This window comes from Herpailurus yagouaroundi, unplaced genomic scaffold (genome assembly GCF_014898765.1).
Source record: "Herpailurus yagouaroundi ecotype Mexico unplaced genomic scaffold, PumYag 419, whole genome shotgun sequence".
Classification (NCBI taxonomy): domain Eukaryota; kingdom Metazoa; phylum Chordata; class Mammalia; order Carnivora; family Felidae; genus Herpailurus; species Herpailurus yagouaroundi.
This window is the reverse complement of record NW_024412636.1, coordinates 470,537-492,689: the sequence shown is the minus strand read 5'-3', so window position 1 is coordinate 492,689 and position 22,153 is coordinate 470,537. Positions and strand designations below refer to the sequence as shown.

The window sequence follows — 22,153 nt, the reverse complement described above, 5'->3', positions numbered from 1 at the left end:
AACTAAATAAAGAACTCCTATAACTCAATAGCAACAAGCAAAAAACAACAAAACACACCTGATTAAAAACGGGCAGAAGATCTGAACAAACATTTTTCCAGAAAAGATACACAAATGGCCAACAGGTAAATAAAAAAATGCTTAACATCACTAACCATCAGGAATATGGAAATCAAAACCACCCCACACGTTTTAATGACTATTATTTAAAAGACAAGAAATAACCAGTGTTGACAGGGTGTGGAGAAAATGGACCCCTTGTGTACCCTTGGTAGGAATGTAAATTGGTGCAGCGGCTATGGAAAATAGTATGGAAGGTCCTCAAAAAATTAATAATGGAACTACCATATGATCCAGCAATTCCATTACTGGGTATTTATCTGAAGGAAATGAAAACACTAACTGAAGAAGATATATGGACCTCCATGTTCACTGCAGCATTTCTGATAGCCAAGATGTGGAAGCAGCCTGTGTCTATCCATGGATGAATGGACAAAGATGTGGAGTGGGGTGTGTGTGTGTGTTACACAATGCAATATTACTCAGCCATAAAATAGAAGGAAATCATGCCTTCTGTGACAACATGACAGGACCAAATAGGAAAACGAAGAGAAAAGGTAGGTAATATAAAGAAACCCAAGATAATCCAGATATTGGAATTACGATTAATATAATAAGCTAAATGAAAAGGTGGAGAATTGAACTAGATATCTGGAATCCATAGAAGAATCAAATGGAAATCTTAAAATTTTTTAAATCATTAAAATTATAATTCACTGGATGGGTTTAACAGCAGAATGAACATCCAGCAGAAGAGATCAATGAGTTAAGATAGATTAGTTAAAATTTGTACTGTATACTACCGTATGGTATAAATTGAAGACGCCTGGGTGGCTCAGTCAGTTGAGTGTCCTACTTTGGCAAGGGTCATGATCTTATGGTTCATGGGTTCGAGCCCCACATTGGGCTCTCTGCTCTCAGTACAGAGCCCACTTCAGATCCTCTGTTTCCCCCCTCCCCCATCCCTCACCTGTTCATGCTCTCTCTCAAAAATAAACATTTAAAAAAATATCCAGATTGAAGAACACCCACTAAAACACGGAAAAATAAAAGCATGGGATATATAAGTAATATAAGACGTAAGTCATAGTGAAAATATCTAACTTGTCATTAGAATCCCAGGAGGACAGGGAGAGAGAACTTGACTAGAACAGAAGTATTTTTGAAAAGAAATACTGGGTCTAGATTTTTTTTAAATGTAAAGATATCAAGCCACAGATTCCATCAGCTCTACAAACCCATAGCAAGATAAATACAAAGAAAAATACACCTAGGAGCATCATAGTAAAACAAAAGGAAAAGGAGAACAATTTTGGGGCAGCTGGGTGGCTCAGTCGGTTGAGCATCCGACTTTGGCTCAGGTCATGATCTCAGAGCTGGTGGGTTCGAGCCCCGTTTTGGGCTCTTTGCTGTCAGTCCAGAGCCTGGAGCCTGCTTTGGATTCTGTGTCTCCCTCTCTTTCTGCCCCTCCCCTGCTCGTGCGCTCACTCTTGCTCTCAAAAATAAACACTAAAAAATTTTTAAAAAAGGAGAACAATGTTAAATGCAACCAGGAGAGGACAGTATCTTAAAAAAGAGCAAAACTGACAGCTTTAAAGTGTGAAAATAACTGCCAAGCTAGCATTCTGCCAAGAAAAATGTCCCCCCAAAATTAACCAGAGAACCATGATAAATGGAACTAATTGAAACACGTCTCCTCAAAATAGGACACTGAAACAATGCAAAGGCAAGCCACGCACGCAGATACTTGTAATGCATGTAACTCACAGCTTATCTGGATTAAAAAAAAAAAAAAAAGCAAGATCCAGATGAGCTGGAGGAAAAACTGCATTTGAGCAGGCACCTCACAAAAGAAAATATACAAATAGCCAACAGTAGGTGAAAATAGGTGCTCAGTATTATTATTCATCAGGGAAAGGCACATTAGAATTAAAATGTAATACCAGTACACCTCACCAGAGTGGGTAAGACTATAAAGATGGACAAATTCAAGTGTCTGCAACACTGCAGCACAGATGGAAAGCTACACTCCTGTATTTGCTGGCAGAAGTGTGAAATGGCACAACCACTTCGGAAATGTGGCAGTTAAAAGTTAAACACATGCCTACCCTATGACCCAGTAAGTTTACTCCTAGGTATATGCCCAAAGGGATGAGTAGATGGGTCCAACAAAGAGGATCTGTACAAAAACACCATAGCAACTTTAGCCATAATAGCCTCCCCCAAAATACCCTGGAAAACAACACAAATGGAAATCAGCAGGAGAACAAATAATTGTGGCATATGCATAATGGAAAACTGCACAGCAACAAATATGTAATAAATCTTTATAAATATATTTGTGTAGCAAAAGAAGCCAGTGTGAGGATGCATGCTGTATGGTTCCATTATATAACGTCCAACAAATAGCAAGCAAACCTATTCCATGATGACAGAATTCAAGATAGTAGTTAATTGGGAAGGAGCGTGGTACTTTTTGGGGTGATAGAAACCTTCTGCCCCCTGATCTGTGTAATGGTTTCACAGGTATGTGCATAGATGGAAATGAATGAGGCTATATACTTAAGATATATGCATTTTATGGTATTTGCTCTAAAAAGTATTACCAGAGACAAAGGGTCTTATCATATTTATAAAAATCAAATCAACAGGATAAAGCAGTCTTAAATTTGTGTATATCTAAAACATAAGCGAGCAGATATAAAGCAAAACCAGGAGAGAAGAAACAAATCCATAATCCCATTTGGAGATTTTAACAGACTTCCCCTAGTAACTGAGAGAAGAAACAGAACTTAAAAGTATCAGGATAGAGGTTTGAAAAACAAAGCAAAGTTGATGTATTTGGAACACTGTCAACAACTGCAGGATATATATTTTTTTTCTCAAATACTCTGGAACACTTTCCAAAACTGACCTTTTCTGGATTGTAAAATATCAACAAAGGATAGAAATTATACAGAACATATTCTCCGACAGCAGTGCATAGAACTGAAAAACAAACAGGTAACAAAAAGCCCCAAGTATTTGGAAATTACAGAATATACTATTAGCTAATCCAGTGATCAAACAAAAAATGAAAATGGATAGTAGAAAACATTTTTAACTGAGTCATGAAAATACAATGTATAAAAACGGGGATACACTTGATGTTCATAGGAAATTTTTAGCCAAAATAAATACACTAAGATAATAAAATGACGCATATCTGAAAATAATCAAAACATCCATCTGAAGAAATCAGAAAAAGCAGAGCAAATTCAAGCCAGAGAAAGTAAGAAGAAGGAATAAGAGCAGAAATCAATAGGAAATAAGTGTACAATATGGAATCAAAAAACAACAGAGACACTGGTTCTTTGAAGAAAATAATGCATTCGTAAATGCAATTTCAATAAAGATCTCAATCTCCCATAAACAAACTCATGTGTGAAAAGCAACTTGATCTGACAGAATAGGCAACATAAATCATTTGGGAAGGGATGGGCATTTAAGCAAAGCGCTGGTACCATTGATCATGTGGAAGAAATGAAATTAGAGTCCTACCCTCATACAAAAAATTCATTCCTGATAGATCCAAAATGTAAATATGATGAACAAAAATTTAAATCTTTTTAGAAGAGGGGTGCCTGGGTGACTCCGTCGGTTAAGCATCCGACTTCGGCTCAGGTCATGATCTCGTGGTTCGTGGGTTCGAGCCCCACATCGGGCTCTGTGCTGACAGCTCAGAGCCTGGAGCCTGCTTCGGATTCTGTGTCTCCTCCTCTCTCTGCCCCTCCCCCACTTGTGTGCGCTCTCTCTCTCTCTCTCTCTCTCTCTCAAAAATAAACATTAAAAAATTTTTAAAGAAAAAAAAGGGGGTTGCACCTGGGTGTCTCAGGTGGTTGAATGTCCAACTTTGGCTCAGGTCATGATCTCACAGTTGGTGAGTTTGAGCCCCACATCAGGCTCTGTGCTGACAGCTCAGAGCCTGGAGCCTGTTTCAGATTCTGTCTCCCCCTCTCTCTCTGCCCCTACCCCACTAGTACTCTCTGTCTCTGTCTCTCTCAAAAATAAATATCAAAAAAATCTTAAATACCAACAAGTACAAATTAAGAGGGCAAACAAAATGGAGGAAAGCCCTTCAAGCTTCAGTGAAAAACAAAAAGCTCCCACCTCGACACCGAGGTGAACACTAAGGATTAAGGGAAAGTTTTAAAAGATTCCAGAGGAGATGACAGTCTAGTTAAAAAGGAAAAAGGATCAGGTGGGTATCAGACTTACCCACAATTCTTGATTTTAGAAAGCGATGGGTTTGGTGGGTGGTGGGGGGAAGGCTGAGTGCAGGGATTTGAAAGCATAATCTCAAAAACAGTTCAGGTGCTATTCAAGTGCAAAGACAATGATAGCCATGGACCTGCAAGCACCCTGAAAGTTCATTATCTACAAAAACTTTCTGAAAGAAAAAAAAATAGTAAAGCAAAGGATTAAGTAGACACGACACGCACACATCATCGCAAGAATAGAAATAAGTAAAAATTTGAAGTTAGCTAGGGGGAAGACAGGACTTCTAGTACGGTGGAGTAAGGAGTCCAATCCTTCCGTCAAAAAACAATAAAACTGGACAAAACCATCAAAAGCAACCACTGGAAACTGTCCAAAAGCATACCAAAAAACTTCAAAGTGTTTATTCACGGAAATGTGCTCAACTTCAGGTAAGAACAGGAAGAGTCAACGTCATTCCTACCGTCCCCAGCACTTCGAGCAGTAGTTCTCCGAGGGTGTGTGAGTCAGGAAGATCACCAGCTGCACTGCCCACTTGAGTGCACACTTACTTGATCTGCACTGCGGCTTGCAAAGCCCACGGGCAGGGCCAATTATAAGCAATGACAGCAATCTCAGCAGCAAACCAACAGAGCAGGCGAGCTGCTCAGCAGACCTGAGTTGCTGTCCTACCTGGCGCAAGCAACAGGCAAGCAAACTAATTAATGGGGAGACACAGGAAATGAAATAGCCACCTTGATATGCTCTTCATACATCACTTGCTGACTGCCTGCACCAGCAGAGGAGACGTGAGAGAGAGAGCAGGGGAGGGGCAGAGAGAGAGAATTCCAAGCAGGCCCCATGTTGTCAGCTCAGAGCCCAAGGTGGGGCTCGATCCCACCAACCAAGAGATCATGACCTGAGCTGAAATCAAGAGTCCCCCAACTGAGCCACCCAGGCGCCCCTACTGCAATGCATTTTAAATGTACAGTTTTCTTTCTTTCTTTTTTTAATGTTTACTTATTTTTGAGAAAGAGACAGAGTGCAAGCAGGGGAGGGGCAGAGAGACAGGGAGACAGAATCTGAAGCAGGCTCCAGGCTCCAAGCTGTCAGTACAGAGCTCGAACTCACAAACAGCAAGATCATGACCTGAGCCAAAGTCAGATTTACCAACTGAGCCACCCAGTTGCCCCTTAGATGTCCAGTTTTCAACCAAAACTTAGGAGACATGTAAAGAAATAGTAAATTGTAAACCTTATTCAGGAAAATAAAGTAGTCACTAGAAACCGTCCAGTAGGTCCAGCTGGTTGACTTTAGCAAAGATTTCGATGTGGCTATTACTACAAAAAACAAAAACAAAAACAAAAAACTTAAAGAAAATTATTTCAAAAATTTAAAGAAAGTATACCCCAAGTCAAGAAATACACAATCTGAGGGGTGACTAGGTGGCTCAGTTGGTTGAGCATCAGATTTCAGCTCAGGTCATGATCTCACAGCTCGTGAGTTCGAGCCCCACTTTGGGCTCTGTATTGACAGCTCAGAGCCTGGAGCTTGCTTCGGATTCTGTGTCTCCCTCTCTCTCTGCTCCTCCTCTGCTCACACTCTGTGTCCCTCTCTCAGAAAATAAATAAACATTAAAAAAAAAAGACATAGGCAATCTGAATTTAAAAAAGCTACAGGAAGACTCTGCAGTTATATTGTACAGTAACTGAAATGAAAAATGCACTAGAGGGACACAACAGATTTAAGCAGACAAAGAATCTGAACCTGAAGACAGAGACTATCCAAGCTGAGGAACAGAAACAAAAGAATTTTTTTTTTTTTGCATTTTTTTATTTTTGAGAGACAGAGAGAGAGCGTGAGCAGGGGAGGGGCAGAGAGAGAGGGAGACACAGAATCCAAAGCAGGCTCTAGGCTCTGAGCTGTCAGCACAGAGCCCGATGCGGGGCTCAAACTCACTAACCGCGAGATTGTGACCTGAGCCAAAATCAGACGTGTAACTGATTGAGCCACCCAGGTGCCCCAAAAGAATATTTTTTTAAAATTAATAGTGCCTCAAGACGTATGGGATATTAATAAGTGAACCAACATGCACATAATGGAAGTCTGAGAAGGGAGGGTGGGGAGAGAGGAAGAAGCCGCAAAAAGTATTGAAGAACTAAAGACCCGAAACATTAATCTACTGATCTAGGGAAGCTCAATAAACCCCAAGTATGATAAATATAGAGAGATCTACACCTGTACATATTAGAGTCAAACAGTTGAAAGAAAAATACAATGATAAAAATCTTAGAAACAGCAAGGAAAAAAAATGACTCATGACTCATCATGTACAAGGAAATACGATTTAATGGCTAAACATCAACAGAAACAACAGAGACACAATGTAATAACATTTTCAAAGTGCTGGAAAGAAAAAAAAGTTCTTGGTAAATATACCATGAATTCTGTGTCCCACAAAAACCATCTTTCAAAATCGAAGGTCAATAAAGATATCCTCTGATAAAGGTAGAATTTGTTGGTAGTAACCTGCAAATTATCAAATATACTAAAGGAAATCCTTTAAAGCTGAGAATAAATGACATCAGATGGTAACTAGAATTTACATTTAAAAAATCACTGGAACAGGGGTACCTGGATGGCTCAGTCAGTTGAGCGTCTGACTTTGGCTCAAGTCATGATCTCACAGCCCATGAGTTTGAGCCCCTCCTTGGGCTCTCTTCCGCCAGTGCAGAGCCCATTTTGGATCCTCTGCCTTCTCTCTGCCCCTCCCCCCTCAAAAATAAATGTTTGAAAAATCACTGGAAAAGATAAATATGTGGTAAATATAAAATATTATATACATTTTTCCTTCTCTCAACTTTTAAAAGACCTGACTGCATAAAACAATAATAATACCATATTTGGGGATTACTGCATATATAGATATAACAATAATAAAATAAAGGAGGGGGAGGAAACAGCTATATAGCAGAACAGTTTCTACATTTACCCAAATAAAGCTAGTGATAATCTGAAGTAGATTGTGCTTAAGATGCATATTATAGATGAATCCTAGAGAAACCACTAGGAAATCATTTTTTTAAGAAAAAAATCCATGAAGGAATTAAAGTGGTACAACTTTATATCTGTTCAACACAAAAGGAGGCAGTAAAGGAACAACAGAGAATCGAAATTAATATTAAATATGTAAAAAACAAGACATAAATCGAACCATATCAAAAATTATATTACTCATAAATGGACAAACAGCAAAGATTGTCAGACTGGACTTTAAAAAAAGGATGCAGATATCTGCTGTCTACAGAATACACATATTAGATGTAAAGGCACAGTTTCAAAGTCAAAGGGGTGGAAAAATATATAGTACGCAAACCAAAAAAGAGCTGGTGTGAGTACATTAATATAAGACAAAATGGTGTTTTAGACAAGACATGTTATTAGAAACAGAAGAGATATTTCATAATGATTAAAGTGTCAGTTCATCAAGAAGATATAATTATAAACACAAACATGCCTAACAATAGAGCCCCAAAAGACAGTAAGAAAAATTAAACAGAATTGACAGGAGAAATAGACAATTCGACCATCAATAGAGACTTCAATACCTCAATCCAATCATTGAACATGAGAAAGGAAAATCAATGACACAGAAGACCTGAACAACACTATTGCCAGCTTATCATCCTGCCATTTATACAACATTCCTCCCAATGTCAGAAAAGTATATATTCCTTTCAAGCCTGAGGATGTATCTAGGCCATAAAACAAATTGTAATAAATTTCATTCAATAGAAATCATACAAAGTAATTCCCTAGTCACAACAGAATTAAATTCAAAATTTCTAAAAGCCACAATGGAAATTACAAAATCTTTTTTGGTGAATGAAATGAAAATACCACATACTAAGTTTATGGGATGCATCTAATGTAGAGTTTAGGGGCAAATTTGTAGCTGGAAACACATGCATAAAAAAAGATCCAAATCAAAAACCTGACTTTACTCCTTAAGAAACTAGAGTAAGGGATGTGAGGGCGATCTGGCTGCGACATCTGTCACCCCATTGATCGCCAGGGTTGATTCGGCTGATCTGGCTGGCTAGGCGGGTGTCCCTTTCCTCCCTCACCGCTCCATGTGCGTCCCTCCCGAAGCTGCGTGCTCGGTCGAAGAGGACGACCTTCCCCGATAGAGGAGGACCATTCTTCGGTCAAGGGTATACGAGTAGCTGCGCTCCCCTGCTAGAACCTCCAAACAAGCTCTCAAGAAACTAGAGTCACAGGGGCGCCTGGGTGGCTCAGTCGGTTAACTGTCCAACGTCAGCTCAGGTCATGATCTCACAGTTTGTGGGTTCAAGCCCCACATCGGGTTCTGTGCTAACAGCTTGGAGCCTGGAGCCTGCTTTGGATCCTCTGTCTCCTTCTCTCTCTGCCCTTCCCCCTCTCGTGCTCTTTCTCTCTTTCAAAAATAAACATTAAAAAATTAAAAAAAAAAAAAAAAGAAACTAGAATCACAAAATGAATCCAAATAAGCAGAAGGAAGAAATCATAATACAGTTTAGAGTAGAAAAACATGAAATAGAAAAATAGAAAAAATTAACAAATTCCAAAAATGTTTTTTCAGGGGCGCCTGGGTAGCTCAGTTGGTTAAGCATCTGACTTCGGCTCAGGTCATGATCTCACAGTTCGTGAGTTCAAACCCTGTGTCAGGCTCTGTGCTGATGGCCCAGAACCTGGAGCCTGCTTGGATTCTGTGTCTCCTTCTCTCTCTCTGCTCCTCCCCTGCTCACGCTCTCTCAAAAATAAACATAAAAAAAAAAAAATGCTCTTCCTACTGTTCCTGTTTTTTCAAAAATGGTTCTTCAAAAAGACCACCAACATTGGCAAATCTTTAGCTAGAATGACCAAGAAAGAAAAATGTACAAATTAGTAAAATCAGGAGTGATAGAGGAGACATTCTACTGACTTTACAGAAATTAAAAGGATTATAGGAGAGTACTATGAACAAGTATATGAGAGCAAACTGGAGGGCTTACATCTAATGGATAAATTCCTGGAAAGACACAAGTTATCAAACCTGTCTTAAGAAAGAGATATCTGAATAGACTTATAACAAATAAAGAGATCAAATCAGCCTTTTACCCACCAAGGAAAGCTCAGGCTTAGACGGAGTCACTGGTTCATTCTACCAAACAATGAGAGAATGAATACCAACAGTTCACTTGTTTCCAGAATATAGAAGGGGAGGAAACACCAACTCATTTTACAGGGCCAGTATTCCATGGGTACCAAGGTGAGACAAAGCTATCACAAGAAAAATACAAAATATTAGCAAACTAAATTCAGAAACACATAGATAAAAAGCCATGCACCATGATCAAGTGGGATGTATTCCAGGAATGAAAGGATGTTTTAACGTCCAAACATCAAGTAACGTCATACACCATATGAATAAAAGACAAGAACCACAATATGTGCAGGGGGAAGAAGGCATTTGACAGAATCCAACATTTATTCATGATGAAAACTCTCAACACACTAAGACTACAAGGAAACTTCCTCAACCTCATAAAGCGTATCCCAAACCTGTAGTTAATATCCAACTCCATGGTCAAAGATTGCTTTCCCCAAGATCAGGAAGAAAACAAGCATGTCTGCTCTTACCGCTCCTATTTGACACTGACCTTTATACTACAGGTTGTAGGCAGTACAAAGGGAAGCGAAGGGAGGATTATAGAATGAATGCCCCCCCAACACCCCATTCATGCATTGAATCCCTAATCCCCAATGTGGCTGTATTTGGGTAAGGAAGTAATTACGGTTAGATAAGTAAGAGTGGGGTGACTCTGATCTGACAGGATTAATGTCCTTATGAGAGGAGGAACCAGGGAGCCCACTGTCTTTCTCCCCATGCCAAAGAAGAGCCACAGAGAGGGGCGCCTGGGTGGCTCAGTCAGTTGAGTGTCCGAATTCAGCTCAGGTTGTGATCTCACGGTTCCTGAGTTCAAGCCCTGCGTCAGGCTCTGTGCTGACAGCTCGGAGCCTGAAGCCTGCTTTGGATTCTGTGTCTCCCTCTCTCTCTCTGCCCCTCCCCTGCTCATACTCTGTCTCTCTCTCTCTCAAAAGTAAATAAACATTAAATAAAAAAAGAAAAGAGCACACAGTGAGATGCAGCCACCTATAAGCCAAGAGAAGAGGCCTCAGAATGAGATCTACTCTACCAGCATATTGATCCTGACTTCCCACCCCCCAGGACTGTGAGAAAAGCACTTTCTGACATTTAAGCCACCCGACCGTTGTGTTCTATATGACAATCTGCATAGACTAATGCAGGAAGGAAGGGTATCCAGCTTGGGAAGGAAGAAGTAAAGAGATCTTTATCCAGGGATGACATGATCCAGTTTCCAAAGATTTCAGGATACGAAATCAATATACAGAAGCCAACTGTATTTCTGTTATTGCAACAATTCAAAAATTAAATAATTCAGCTCATAACAGCAAAGATTTCATCAGGTGTAAGGCCTGTGTGTGACAGCTACAGAGCTTACTGAAGGATATTACAGAAGACCCAAAAGAAGTCTAGACGTTCCATGTTCATGAATTACAAGCCTCAAAACTGTCAATATGGCAATTCTCCCCGAAACTGATCTACATATTCAATATAAGCCTCAGGAAAATCCCCACAAGTTGTTTTTTTTTTAATAAATAGGCAAGGTGATCCTAAAATTATATAGAAATGCAAGGGACCCAAAATAGTCTAACAATTTTGAAAAAGAAGTTAAAAGACTTTATACAACCCATTTTCAAAACTGCCTGTAAAGCTATAGTAATCAAGATAATGTGGGGCTCGTGTAAGGACAGGCATCTAAGTCAATGGAGTATAACAGAGCCTAGAAATAAACCTTTGCATTTCTCATCAATGGATTCTTAGGGACGGTGCGGGGATAGTTCATCTTTTTGAAAAGCGGTGCTAGAACGATTGGATATCCACATGCAAAAAAGATGAATTTAGACCCTTACCTTCCATTATGCATGCACACAAAAAATTGGTAAAGATGCTTTAAAGTCTAAAAGTAAGCCAAAACTCCAAATCCTCTAGAAGGCAGCACAGGAGAAAATCTTTGTGAGCTTGGGTTAAGCAGAGCCCTGAGCTATGTCACCAAAAGCATGATCAATAAGACAAAGACACTGATAAACTGGAATTCATCAACATTAAAAGCCTTTACACGTCAAGAGTTTTTCCTACCACAATTAAGAAAGAGACAAGCCACATATACAGAGAAAATATTTGCAAATCATAGTTCTGATTAAGCAACTATATCCAAAATAAAGATCTCTTACAATTCAACAAGAAAACAACCTGATTTTAAAACATGTAAAATATACGAATAGTTACCAGAGATATATAAATCATTAATAAGTACATTAAGAGATATCCAATGGGTATCTGGGTGACTCAGTTGGTTAAGTGTCTGACTCTTGATTTCAGCTCAGGTCATGATCGCACGGTTCATGGATTCAATTTGACCTGGCATCAGGCTCCACACTAGTAGTGTGGAGCCTGCTTTGCATTCTCTCTCTCTCTTTCTCTCTCTCTCTCTCTGCCCCTCTCCAGCTCATGCCCTCGCTCTCTCTCAAAAATAAATAAATAAATAAATAAATAAATAAATAAATAAATGAAAAAAGACTGACAGTAACAAGTGCTTGCGAGGATGTGGAGAAACCAACTCTTGGAGTGCTTTTTGTGGTGTAAAATGGTACAACTTCATTGTCAAACTGCTTGAAAATGTCTTAAAATGTTAAATTTACCACATGACCCAGCAATTCTCTATCTAGGTTTCTACTTGAGAGAAATGAAAATACATTTTCACATAATGATCTGTATGCAAATGTTCAAACCAGCGATATTCATAAGAGTCCCAAACTAGAAACAATACAAATTTCACCAAGTGGGGAATAAGTAAACATGTGATACACCCATGGGTGCCTGGGTGGCTCAGTTGGTTAAGCATCTGACTCTTGATTTGGGGTCAGGTCATGATCTCACAGTTCGTGAGTTCAAGCCCCGCATCAGACTTCACGCTGACAGCACAGAGCCTGCTTGGGATTCTGTGTCTCTCTCTGCCCCTCCCTGCTCGCTGTCTCTCTCTCAAAATAAATAAATACACATTAAACAAAACTTTCAATGTGATACATCCAATCAATGGAATACTATTCATCAATTTTAAAAAGGAACTATTGATACATTCTGCGACATGGATGAACCTCAGATTATACTCAGTGAAAGAAGCCAGACACAAAAGGTCACGTGTTGTCTGATTCCATTTACATGAAATGTCTAGAAAAGGCAAATCTGTAGAGACAAAAAGTAGATCAGTGGTTACCTGGGGCTGGAGGTGGTAACAGGGATTGACTTCAAACAGCAATAGGGAAAAATTTTATGGGGATGGAAATGTTCTAAAACTGGATTGTGTTGTACACAACTCCACAAATTTGCTTAAAATTTACTGATTTATATACACTTACAATGATTAAATTTTATGGTATGTAAATTATATCTTAGATTAAAAATAGAAAAATTAAGTTATGGCTGGGTTTCAATGATTGATTATAGCATGGATAAGCTACTTAAGGCCATTTGAAATTAGCAATAACTGAGATAATAGAAACAATATTTCCAAGTGGTTTCAATAAAATACAGAGGATAGGAAGATATTAATTGTACAAACATATTACAAAATTCTATACAGGCATATTTTTATAAAATCTTCATCTTTGTTAAATGGCATTAACAAAACAGTGTTAACCCATAAATGAATGTGATACATTTGTGTACTTGAATGCATGTGTGCGCAAGTGTGTACCTGTGTAAGTGCATTAAGAAGGTAGAATAAGGGGGTCAGGGAAGACTGCTCATAGTCTCAGTGGTTTGACTTTTTTCTAGGACTGTATCTAGGTCTTGTTTTATTCTGAAATTTCTAAGACATTTCAAGCAAATAACAATCGCAACATATAATAAATGTAACACTTTACAGAATGTGGCCAAGGATGTGTACAGAGGAAAATGTGTAGCCTTTCTTATTAAATAAGGAAGAATAAAAATGAATGAAATAGTCAACTCAAGAAGCTAGAAAGGTGCAGCCACTGTGGAAAACAGTGGAAAATTAAAAATACAACTACCATATGATCCAGTAATTCCACTACTGGGTATTTACTCAAAGAAAATGAAAACACTAATTTGAAAAGATACATGCACATCTATGTTGACTGCAGCAGTATTTACAATAGCCAAGATGGGGAAACAGCCCAAGTGTCCATCAACTGATTAATGGATAAGGAGATGTGATATATATGTACAATGGCAGCCATAAAAAAAGAATGAGATCTTGCCATTTGCAATAACACGGATGGGGTTAGAGAATATAATGCTAAGTACAAGAAGTCAGAGAAAGATGAATACCATATGATTTCACTTATATGTAGAGTCTAAAAATAAAGCAAATGAACAAACAAACAAAAAACAAATAGACTCTTAAAAACAGAAAACAAACTGGTAGTTTCCAGAGGGGATGTTGAGTGGAGGGATGGGTGAAATAGATAAAAGGGATTAAGAGGTACAAATGACCAATTATAAAATAAATAAGCCACAGAGATTCAAATTACAACATGGGGAACATGGTCAATAATACTGTAATAATGTTTTTTGGTGACAGATGGTGACTACACTTACTAACGATATGCCAATTATACTTCAATAATAAAATTTAAAGAAGCTAGAAAGAAGAGAAAAAGTTTTAAAAGATGATAAAAGATAAAAGCTGACGTTAATTAGAAAACAGACCAGAGAAAAAGCAGATTGATGAATCCAAGAACTGGTTCTTTTGAAAAAACCAAAAACCTCCACACAAATGGGAAGACAACCTCTTTGCTGGTTTTCATAAACAATATCCACTTGCAAAGCTCACAAACTTCTTTCTGAACTTTTGTCTCCCTGGAAATTGGGGGGAGGGAGGTGCTTCACACAGACCGTTCGCGGACAAGTTCAAGTCATACCTTGGATGTCAGTGTTTTAAGCCTTCTTGGTGGCTGTGGAGGGAGGGAGATTTTCCTTAGCACCCAGCCTTCAAGGTGAACTCCGGGGCCAAGGTAAAGGTGACAACACCTAAGAGCGTTCCTTTTCACTTTCAGGAATGATGGGCACCTGACGGCTGGGAGTGAACGCTTCTGACCTGGTTCAGCCCCCAACCCGGCACCTCTTACGCAACCTGCCCGGGATCCCAGGAGAGCAGGCACAGGAACTGGTCATCTGCCCTATATCCCCCGTGGTGACTGGACAGCCCAGGTGGGGCGAAGGCCTGGGACCCCTGTCCCGGGGAGGAGAGAGTGCCCACCTGGATCAGGCTGTGCTCCTGGCCTCTGTTCTTTAGTGCCATGGTGTTCCGCCACTGCAGATACTTCTCCTGGTGGGCTTGGATCTCATAAGCGAGGTCGGATTTCTGACCTCGGAAGTCCTCGAGATTGGGGGTGGGAGGAGTTGGCAAGACCAGCGGCTTTCCATCTGTGAGGCCTTCTTGCGAAATGGGCAGCCCCAGCTCTCGGCTCAAGTCTTTGACCATGGCGGAGGATGGCAGCAGGTCTCCTGTGATCACCTCCCTGAGTTTGCTGCTGTGATAGCAGATGCAGTAGATCCTGAAACACAGAGGGCACCCCCCCCCCGCAACACAGCCTCGTCTAACCTTTCAAGATGGGCGAAAGCAGCCCCATTTCACAACACCAAAGGGAGCTCAGAGGTTGGCCAGCTGGTCCCAGATCACAGACCTCATACACGCAGAGTTTAGACTCCACTCGGACAAGCCCACAAAACCAATGCCCCCTTTCTGCTCTCCTCCCAGCCCCCAGAAGTTAAGGGCTTTCCACAGTCCACTCTGATTATTTTCTGCTACCGTGGCCTTATTCCACACCTGTCACCAACCTGCGCCCCATCAGGGTATAGCCCCAACCAGCTAGCTGGTCAGGGGTGTGGATCTCAGAGCTCCTGCCGCAGGAGGAAGGCAGTACACACACAGCCTCGTGTCTCCACAAAGCTCAGGACTGAGCGGCCACCCCCCATGCCTCCCCCCACGTCCCCTGCCCTGAGACTCCTCCTCACTGCCCTCTCCCGGGGGGGCCGGTGCACCTTGGGCACTTGGCTGACGCTGATGTTCTACAACATACACATAGCAGCTGTTACTTGCTGCTCACTGTCTCTGACACTCCCAAGGTCCACTGCGAGGGGGCATGCCTGAGGATGGCAGGCTCTGCCTCTCACCCGCTAAGCTCTCTGGCCACCATGGGACCTTGCAGATGGGAATAAAGCCACGATGAGGGCAGCTGCCCAGGATGCAGCCAGCACTTCATAAATAGCGGTTTTCTTCCCTTTCCCTAACACCTCCCCACCCCAGCTACTTCCTGTCTCCAACAGGGCAGGGTCCAGCCTCCTCTGACTGACTGCCAAGGCTCTGGACACCCCCATGTCCCAGCATCTCCCCACCATGAGCCTGAGGCCCACTGCACACACGACCCTTCCTGAGTTGCAGCTTCGGCCTACTGTTTCAGGGCTACCCTGCCTAGCCCCTCAGGCAGACCCGCGCGTGGAGAAGTGGGAAATAATAGGACTAAGTCCTCTTTCTCCGCGTCCGGGCTCTCTCCCTTCCTCTCTCTCTTGCCTCTGCCCTCTCCTTCATTAATACGTTCAATCAGCTGGGCGCCACGTCTCGGCCACGGCTGTTGCTGCTTTTAAAGGTGTAAAGAGACAGCCGGTACCCCTGCCCCAGACGGCAGTGAGAGGACTTGTCCACCTGATGAATGCCCGCTCACTGACGTTCAACGTCAGCCTTTCCTGACCTCCCGAAAGAACCAGCCACGGTCCTTCGCTGCCCCCACGAAGCCCAGCACAGGCTGGCCAGGGTCCCAGGAGCCCCACCGAACTATGCTTTCTCCGTCTCTGCTTCCAAACTGGGTGTGCCTCGTTCGGCCCCACTGCTACCGGGCGGTGACTGTTCCCTACGTGAAGGGAGGAGGTCCTCCTGGAGCACGAGCCGTGCTCAACCCAGCTGGAGGAGCACACAGCTTCCCAGGGTTGAGCACAGATTAAGGCATGCCCTGTTTAAGATCTAGATCTTTGGAGGATGCCTTTCTGACGGTGGCTTTCTGGACAGGCCGCTGGGGAAGAAGCCAACAAAAGCAAACATCCAGTTGGTAGAGACAACTGCTGCAGGCCTGGTGGATCTGGTTCTGGTCCTCATCACTCACTGGGAAAAGGGGTTTTACCCCCCCCCCCCCCTCACTGCTCACGCTGTTCTAGGCTATTATTCCCCAAGAGCAGCAGAGAGCATCCTGTGACCCCTGTTCAAGTCAACCACCCTCCCTTCCCCAGTGCGATTCCAAAACCCACTCGGTGGGGGCGGGGGGGGGGGGAGGGGGCATGACAGAAGCTCGGGTCCCTCGGAACTGTGCTCCACTCCTGATTCGACTCCTTTGGGCATGAAGAGTATCAACAACTGCCCCTGGAGGGGCCCCCCCACGAGGCCCCGGCGCCCGCCCCTAGGGAGGGGACCTTCATCTCCGTGGCAGCCTGGCACACCTGGTCAGGGCCTGGAAGGTCTTCTCTGGAACGGTGTTGCGGACGTAGAGCACCGAGTGCTTCATGAGCTGCGACAGCGGCTTGAAGAGGTGCACTTGGTACAGGACGGTCTCCAGGTCTGCGTACAGGCGGTGGCGAAACAGTAGCGCGGAGTTGTAGAGCACCTTGCATTTCCCGTGTTCTGCTTTGGTGTTTCTGCAAGGAGCCCGCAGGGCGGGGTTTTACCAGCACCGCTCTGCAAGCCCCCAGAATGCTCCGCGGTTTTGCCCTTTGGCAAAAGCCTTTTCCTTTTCTTTTCCCTTTCTTTCTCTTTTTGCTTGTTTAAAAACACACAAGCAGAGGGGCACCTGGGTGGCTCAGTCAGTTGAGCATCCACCTTTGGCTCAGGTCATGGTCTCACAGCTCGTGAGTTCGAGCCCCGTGTCAGGCTCTGTGCTGACGATCCTACTTCAGATTCTATACCTCCCTCTCTCTTCTCTGTCCCTTCTCTGCTCATGCTCTGTCTCTCTCTCTCTCAAAAATAAATAAACATTAAGAGGTACAAACTTCTAGTTATAAAATAAATAAGTCACAGGGATGTAATGTGCAGCACAGGGAATAGAGTCTATAATATTTAATAACTTTGTACGGTTACGGTTACGGATGGTAATCCGATCTACCATGGTGATCATTTTGCAGTGCATACAAACATCAAATCACTGTCCTGTACACCTGGAACTAATATAATATTGTAAGTCAATTATAATTCAATTAAAAAGAAAAGAAGACTTGGGGCGCCTGGGTGGCTCAGTTGGTTAAGCGGCCGACTTCGGCTCAGGTCATGATCTCGCGGTCTGTGAGTTCGAGCCCCACGTCAGGCTCTGTGCTGACAGCTCAGAGTCTGGAGCCTGTTTCAGATTCTGTGTCTCCCTCTCTCTCTGACCCTCCCCCGTTCATGCTCTGTCTCTCTCTGTCTCAAAAATAAATAAGCGTTAAAAAATTAAAAAAAAAAAAGAAAAGAAGACTTATGTCCATGTAAAAACCTGTACGTCATTGTTCACGGCAGCTTCATATGTAAAAGTCAAAAACTGGGAATAACCAAAAGGTCTCTCAATAAATGGATGGTTCAACTGTGGTACATCCATTTCATGAAATACTAATCAGCAACAAAGAGGAATGAGCTATTGACATACACAAAAGCTCGCATGGACCTGTCACAATCTATACTGAGTGGAGAAAACCCAATCTCCTAAGGTCATATACTGTATGATTCCATTAATATGCAAGATTATACACAGATGAAAAAATTAAGGAGATGGAAAACAGGACGGAGAAAGAGGGTGGGACTTCATTAGCATAGTGGTCATACAAATTTGTATTTGACCAACTGGCACAGACAACACACACAATGTATTGGTGTCAGCGTCCTGGTTTAGATATTGTACTGTACTTAGGTAAGATGTAACCACTGTGGGGAAAGGGTCTGTGAGATCTCTGTGACATTCTTTAAACTTCCTGTGAATCTATAAGGATCTCAAAATAAAAAGTTGAGGGGCACCTGGGTGGCTCAGTCGGTTGAGCGTCCGACTTTGGCTCAGGTCACGATCTCACGGTTTGTGAGTTTGAGCTCCACGTCAAGCTCGGTACTGACGGCTCGGAGCCTGGAGCCTGCTTCGGATTCTGTGTCTCCCTCTCTCTCTGCCCCTCCCCTACTCGTTGCACTCTCTCTCTCTCAAAAATAACCATTAAAAAATTTTTTAGAAAGTTGAAAATGTACACAGATTTTTAATCCAGCTGGAATTGATGTGTGTGAATGGTTCGATGTAGGAAATTATTTTCCTTTTTTCTTCTGGATAAACAATTATCCCAACACCATTTTTTGAAAAAATTTTCTCCTTTCCTCAGTTTTTTGGTTTTTTTTTTTTTTTTTTTGCCCTCTAGAGGTACTTTTCTTTTTTATTTATAACGTTTATTTATTTTGAGAAAGAGAGAGAACATGAGCAGAGGAAGGGCAGAGAGAATCCCAAGCAGGCTCTACACTGTCTGCGCAAAGCCCAACACGGGGTTTGAACTCACAAACTGTGAGTTCATGGCCTGAGCTGAAACCAAGCGTTGGTCACTTAACCCAACTGAGCCACCCAGGCGCCCCCCAGAGGTATTTTTCGACTGAGATTTAATTCACACTCCATACAATTCATTCGTTTAATGTGTATACTTCAATCGTTTTTACTCATGAACCATGAGATTATGATCTGAGCAAGAGTCAGATGCTTAACCAACTAAGCCACCCAGGTGCCCCCCTAATGGCTATTATAATCTTGTTATAAAGTTATATACTGTTTAGCGTGGATATATAGTCTCATTTACCTTGAGCATTTACCTCGGAGTGGGGCTGCTAGGTCAAATAGTAACTCTTTTGAGGAACTGCCAGACTATTTTCCAAAGTGACTACACCATCTAATTCACCTAATTCTTACCAGCAGTGAATAACAATTCTGATTTCTCCAACATCCTTGTCAACACTTGCTATAATCTGACGTTTTTATTCTAGCCAGACTAGTGGGTGTAAAGTGATATTGCGTTATGTAAATTCACACTTTTAATGCATTTAAAATTCATTCCCACTGATTTTTCAATCTGCATATGTCATATGTCAAGTTACCACTTACATGTAGGTCTCTTTTTGGATTTTCTATTACATCCCATACATCTGCTTGTCTATCCCTGAACCAATACGTGATCTTAATCACTGTGGTTTTATCATGAGTCCCGATATCTAGTAGAGCAAGTTCTCCCATCTTGTTCTTATTCAAGAATGTATTTTTTGCAGGCTGATGTAAATTCATAAATCAGATTTTCAAGTTCCATACTTTTGAAAAAGTGGCATTTTTAAATTGATATTGCATTGAATCTATATATCCAATTTGGGGATAACTGACACCTCTACATTATTACGTGTTCAAATCCATGAACATGGTATGTCTCTTCGCTTATTTAGGTTTTCTTTAATGTTTCTAAAAGTTCCATAGTATTCGTGATAGAGGTCTTCCACTCCTTTATGTTGAATTTATTCATGCAAATTTCATATTTTTATGATACTTAAAAGTATTAACTTTTTTAAAAATGATTTTTGTATGTAGATAGTATTCAGACATTCAATAGATTTTTACATTAACTTTTATATCCAGAAACCTCTAAACTATCTCCTCTGAAAACATTTTTATATATTTGGAATTTCTTGTACATATTTAAGTTTACTGACATAGTTTACAATGCTTATTTCAATCTCTGCAACATCTATCAATCATTTTCAGACTTTCTTCTTTTCTAATGTAAGTATTTAAGTCTATAAAGTTTCCTCTAAAGAAAACTTTAACATTACCCCACAAATTTAGATATTATACTCTTTTCATTAGTGTTGAATTCAACAATGTCTAAATTATATTACAATTTCTCTTTTGACTCATGGGTTACTTGGAAGTATTTGCTAATTTCCAAGCATGTAAAATTTTTTCTTGGTTAGTAATTTTTTATTTGTAGTTTAATTTAACTGGGGTCCATGAACATACTTTATATCATTTCTCCTACTGGGAAAAAAACTGTTCATTGAGATACAAGATCATACCATACCCCCCGACTTAGCCAAACTACAAAATTTGAGGTCATAGTCCCTGAAACTGCCCTGATTTCTAATACCAACTGAAGTTCAGGGGGTTCCTAATACCACCCCCAGGCTCACCGATTATTCAACTTATTGAAAGCTGTTATACTCACACAGCTTATTACAGGGAAAGGATACAGATTAAAATCAGCCAGAGGAAGAGACATAGGGCAGGGTACAGGATGGTTCCAAACACCAAGATTCCATTGCTCTTTCCTCATGGAGTCAGGATGTATCACCCTTATGACACTGATGGGACAATATGCAGAGAGAAGTTCCCCCAAGCCCTAGTGTGTAGAGTCTTATTTGGGCTCCATTACAGGGACATGACCAATTTACTGCTTGATTGCCCACATGGCAATCTCAGTCTCTAGACCAACCAACACTGCAAGACCAAAGCCCCAATCCTAACTCACAGTGTTGGTCTATCTGGCATGGTCAACCTGTATCTATGATTATCAGGTGAGGCTGGTCCCATTCTAAGATCTAGTGCAGTCAGCCCCATCCTAAACAAAGGCACTTATATACGGTATGACATATGTCACCTCCCAGAAGCCAAGGAAGGGCAAAGGCCAGACCTTTTAGGCAAGGCCAGATTCTTCACCGCACACTGTAAGTCTGCCCTTTTTAATTGTAACAATTCAATGGTTTTGAGTATATTAACAATGTGCGATCGCAAACATTAATTCTAGAAAATTTTCATCACCCCAAAAAGAAACTGTACCCATTATCGGTCACTCCCCACTTCTCCCTCATCCTTCCCCTGAGACCTTGGGAACCACTAATCTTCTGTCTCTGTGGATTTGACTATTCTAGACATTTCGCATAAACAGAATCATTCAACATGTGGCCTTTTATGCCCAGCTTCTTTTACTTGGTATGTTTTCAAGCTTCATCCATGTTGAAGTACGTGGATCAGTACTTCATTCCTTTTTCATGGCTGAACATTATTCATGTGTATGGATATATCACATCTTGTTCATTGGTTGCAGCACATTTGGCTTGTTTCCACTTTGTGACTGTTATAAATAATGATGCTGTGAACATTTCTGTACAAGTTTTTGCGTGGACTTATGTTTTCAGTTCTCTTGGGCAGGTAACTAGACATATTGCCAGCTTATCCACAGTGCCTCTTGGCCCACTAGCACATCAAGACAGGTCCCCGCAGGGCCGCTCTTCCCTCCTGGGTGGATGCACTCAGCCTCAGGACTATCTGCTATTGTCATCATCTGGGTCCTGGGGCATCTGAACTCCAAAGACAGAGAGAGGGTGTTCCCAGACTAAAACAGGGAGGTCCTTTTAACCCGAAGTAGGATACATGCAAATAATGAAAGGAAAAGAGAATTGTCAGGAAACCAAAACTAAAGAATGGAAGGACCATAAGGGGCCACCTGCTCTAGCCCCGAATCAGACACTTGAATTGCCTCTCCAATATCCCCACTGAGCAGTCACCAGGTGCTCCTGGAGGCCATCAGGGAAGGGAAACCCTCTGCACCTGAGGCAGCTTTCCCAGCCCCAAAATAATCAGAAAGGCCTTCCTTGGGGTGAGTTGAAATCTATTTCCCTGTAGTGTCCATCTTACGGCCATATAGAACATT

At 41.6% G+C, this 22,153-nt stretch overlaps 1 protein-coding gene across 5 annotated transcripts in view; it reads right to left on the bottom strand.

Moving 5' to 3' along the window:
* The window catches only part of CFAP92 (cilia and flagella associated protein 92 (putative)), an 83,419-nt gene that overhangs the window by 9,233 nt on the left and 52,033 nt on the right, over positions 1–22,153 (bottom strand). For all 5 annotated transcript variants that reach the window (XM_040463711.1, XM_040463710.1, XM_040463713.1 and 2 more), the window contains 2 exons: positions 16,916–17,110; positions 14,685–14,982 (listed from right to left, as the gene is read on the bottom strand). In XM_040463711.1, the coding sequence (XP_040319645.1) occupies positions 14,685–14,982; positions 16,916–17,110 (493 nt within the window). Of the gene's footprint in view, positions 1–14,684; positions 14,983–16,915; positions 17,111–22,153 lie in introns of those variants that run through there.